Raw genomic sequence first — 4,025 nt, 5'->3', positions numbered from 1 at the left:
CCCTCCTCTGCCCCCAGCTGCCTTCTCCCAGACAGGCTTTACCTGGGCGAGTCACTCCTGTGTCTCCATGCTTTCCTCCTCCTCGCCTGTAGCGGGTTCTTCCTGATTTTCTTCTTCCTCTTCTCCTTCCTTCTTCTCCGGAGGCTTCTCGTAAGCCTTCTCAGAAGGCGTCACTATCACTCCATCCCACGTGGACATTTCAGAAGCCAAGTCTGCAAAACCAGAGGCTCAGGGGGTGACCCTGAGACGTGCAGACAAGCCCCCTCCCGAGGATGTGCATGGGGAAGCACAACACCCCACTTTGCCCCCCCACCGCTCTGGGCTTTAACGAGCCGCTTCTCCTTGGAGCTCTTAATTTTCTCCGGCAACACAGAAAACCCGTCCCGTTCCCCCACCGAGACGCTGACAGCCTGCGTGGAGGAAGACCCACTTACAGCTGGCGTCACCTTCTTGGCCGAGGATTTTCCTGTAGCCTCCGTGAGAGAGAATGCGGACGAGCGTCTGTGCGGTGTAGCACACCATGTCCTGTGGGAACGGGGAAGAGTCAAGAGCGTGGACAGGTTCTCGTCCCGTCTCCTGCAGCAGACGCCGCAGCTCACCTGCTGTTCCAGGGTCATAACTGTGTGGACTCGGAAATTCCCGCTCTCGCAGGGATCGGTGATACCAACAGATCCAGGGAGGAAGAGCCCCGCGGCCAGGATCTGAAGACAGCGCCTACGGGACAAGATGTTTTGGGTTAGAAACTGGGCCGTTCCAGCACAGAACCGCAGCCAGAAAGTCTGCAATTAGCACATCTAGGTGAGGAGTCTGCTTTGTCTTCAGTTCAGGTCCTTTCAAGCCCTCAGATGCCACCGCTTTGATTTGGTGCGTTCCAAACTGAGCTGGTAATGGATTTATACGAGTGAAGCAAATGGCAACAGACCTGTAGGCGATGTTGAGAGCCAGGGGCTGCCTGGTGGGGTTGTTCATCACGGCATAATGCCCCTGAAGAGGTGAAAAAAGAAAGAGGGAGTTGGGATGAGAGCAGCTTCCGCCGAAGGAAGCGTAAGAATCCCAAATCCTGCTGCTGCTGGAGCCCGGGGAGGTGCAGGCAGCTCCGAGTCAGCTATGGCACGCCTGGCACACCATCGGCGTTCCTCCTCGTGCGCTCACCAGCAGGTCCAGAATCCACGGTGTGAGGGGCTCAAAGCCAGGGAATCGAATTCTCAGGTCTTTCAGCAGCCGGATTAAGACCTTCACCCTGGAGAAGACAGCAGGAGGAGGGTTCGTAACGCGTCACGCGCCTTCCTGCTGCAGGAACAGCTCTCCTTGCTTTTCCCCCCTGGTCTCTGTAAAGGAGATTATTTCGACCGAGCCTCAGAAACGCAGTTCCTGTTTTTAAGGCCAAACTCACGTGGATTGCGAAGCATTCTCCTCGAACCAGCGAGCGTGTCTGATGGCAGCCAGGGCGCTTTGCAGCACTTTGATGTCCACTGAAAGAAGCAGCAGAAATGCCTGGGTTTTTGGTTTTTTTTTTTCAGCTGAAAGTAGGTGTGGGCCAGGGGAGGCCCGCTGCCTTCCCCCCCACCCCGGCTGAAGCTTCAGGTGCAGAGCAGAACAAGCTGAGCCCTTACAGTGTAGTTCGGGGTCCAGCTTGCGGAGATTGGGCGGCACCGTGGTGATAAGGATCTTCACCGTCGCGTCGGCCGAGCTGATCTCAAAGCCGGTCTCGTTGGTCAGCATGGTCAGGACTGGGGAGAAAAAAAAAATAACAATTCATTACAGAGGGGCTGGGAGACCTTACCGGCACCCGGGAATGCAGGAAAGACCACAGATTTTGGCAGCGGTGCCAGGCTGGGCACCGTCCCCTTCAGACAAACCCGAGGGGAAAGTGCCTACGTCCTCCTCGACCCTGGCCTCTCTACAGGAGAGCGTCCCACCTTCGCTGGGGTCCTGCGCTCTCAGGCTTTCCACGACTTTGTTTCCCAAGGCTGCCACAGCTTCCACTAGGGAGAAGCGGAGGAAGAGGAGGTCAGAGCGGGGCCGAGCGTCGCAGTTTTGTCAGCAGCCGCGCAACCGATACTCACAGGTGGGTAAGATTTTCAGAATCACAACCAGATCAGCCACGTTGTGCCCTGTTGTCATGGTGCCCTTCTTGTAGGAGCCCACTTGGCGAACCTCCTCGATTTGCTGTTTGACAGAACAAAACAAAAATTAGTGAATTTAATGCGCGTGCTACGTTTCTGGGAGACGGCATGAATCTTTAATCTGCTTTGGGCCAGGTTCGGTAGCTAGAACACTGGCATCCCTCATGCCGAAGCATTTCCCCACGTAGTGTTTTTTCCAAGCTCGCCACATTCGGACTCACCACTTCAAACGTTCCTGGCGCTACAATTAAATTGTCAATCACGTTGTTTATTTTGGTCACCAGAGAAAGAATGGAAGCCTGGAATGGAATTGGAGAGGGGTTACCAGTCGGTTGTCCAGTATGACTTGAAATAATCTGATCTTGCACAGCATAATGCAGACAGCCGTGATGCAAGGTAGATAATAAACGGATAAAAGAAACGTCCGTGTTTATTTCTACTGCAGTGCTTATTTCAGAGAGAACTAATTACTTTTTAGGCTAGTAAGGACTGCTGATGGCTGTGTGCTCTGAAGGACAGCCTGTCTTTGCGTTCTCTAACACTACAGTAACATCCAGCCAAAGAACTGAAGGCAATTTTCAGCACAAAACCTGTTCAGCAGCGGTCGGAGCGAGATCCTGGTTTCTCTTCAGCAAGGCTTCGCTGAACGCAGTCTCATCAGCGGCAGGTTTTACGCGGGGGAAAGCCATTTCGCACTGCAACGGGATCAGATATCAGACTGCAAGGCCCGAGAAAAATGACTTTGGTTCAACCCACTCATCAGCAAAATTTACTCCATTTTTTTTTTCTAAATTCTCCAGCACTTGTTTCCATTGCGATTCCCCATCGTGCTTTTCACGTGTTGCTTTTATAATTTCGCTTTCACGTTATCCTAAGGGACGGAGAGCAGCTGCCTGTCCTGCCCGTGTGCTCTTGCCGTGCTGCGACAGGAACGGCAGGTCTTCAGAAATGGCAGAGGAGCCGCCAGCATGCCCGTGCAGCTACGGGGTGTGAGACAGGGCAGATCTAATTAAGGATGGGTCTATCAAGAGAGTTTTTATTAACTATATTACAGTCCCTTAAGAATAACACCCTTTGTTTGCAGCTGGCCGGAGCTTTTCGGTTGTTACGATGGGATTCACAGACACAGGGCCTGGAAGGCAAGAGTTAAGTGAACTTGTTTGCCTTGGAAGTCACGTGTCTGTAAAGGGCAGATGCTCAGCAAGAAGGGGAAATTATTTTCTCCTATAAAAAGGTGGGAAATGTGTGTCCTTGTGAGGACTGACACGGCAAAAGAGCCTGGAGAACATCTGACAGGCGAGTGACGGCTACTGGGGTAACCCGTGAGGTTTGTGTTACAGAGAGCTGGCAGAACTGAGGGTCCTTGAAAAAGCAGAAAAACCTCAATCAAGGCATTTATTTGTTGTGGTTATTACTCAACTGCGTCCTAGTCATCCTGTGTGACACAAGTACTCCACACAACACAGACAGTAAGAAGATCTATTCCAGGTTAGTTACTGAACCAACAGCATTTTCAGTGAATCCGGCTACGCTAAAAGAAGTCAAACCATCAAAGTCAGCAAACGAGGGTTTTAAGATGCATCTTTAAACAAGAAAAAGTCCCGCAGCTGTTGCCTGCAAACAGCTCCGTAGGAGAGGGTTACTCACGACATAGAAATCAAAGGGGATGTGCGGCACAAAGGGCCGGAACCTAAAGGGGGAAAGGAAAAAAAAAAAAACCAACTTTATTCTCTGTGGCGATATCTACCCGCGCTCCGCTGTGTTTTTCATCACCGAACACCCCCCGCCGCCCCACTCCGTCACCGTTTCGTGGGAGGTTTGGTCCCGAGACACGAGAAAGGCCCTACAGAAATAGGAAAGGTTTCTTCATAACCCCCCTAACGCTAACTAAACCCCCCC

General features: G+C 52.2%; 1 protein-coding gene across 1 annotated transcript; it reads right to left on the bottom strand.

Annotated features, from left to right (window-relative positions):
• Window positions 1–51: 51 nt before the first annotated feature.
• On the bottom strand, window positions 52–3,812 carry ILF2 (interleukin enhancer binding factor 2). The gene is made up of 12 exons (XM_009696148.1): window positions 3,774–3,812; window positions 2,717–2,821; window positions 2,348–2,425; window positions 2,067–2,169; window positions 1,920–1,985; window positions 1,614–1,730; window positions 1,394–1,472; window positions 1,153–1,240; window positions 923–984; window positions 600–714; window positions 435–525; window positions 52–212 (listed from the first exon to the last, which is right to left on the bottom strand). The coding sequence occupies exons 2-12, from the start codon at window positions 2,813–2,815 to the stop codon at window positions 52–54; spliced, it is 1,059 nt and encodes a 352-aa protein (XP_009694450.1). The 5' UTR covers window positions 2,816–2,821; window positions 3,774–3,812.
• Window positions 3,813–4,025: the final 213 nt, after the last annotated feature.

Source organism: Cariama cristata, unplaced genomic scaffold (genome assembly GCF_000690535.1).
Source record: "Cariama cristata isolate BGI_N322 unplaced genomic scaffold, ASM69053v1 scaffold22412, whole genome shotgun sequence".
In the NCBI taxonomy this organism is placed as follows: Eukaryota; Metazoa; Chordata; class Aves; order Cariamiformes; family Cariamidae; genus Cariama; species Cariama cristata.
This window is presented reverse-complemented; position numbering and strand designations above follow the sequence as displayed.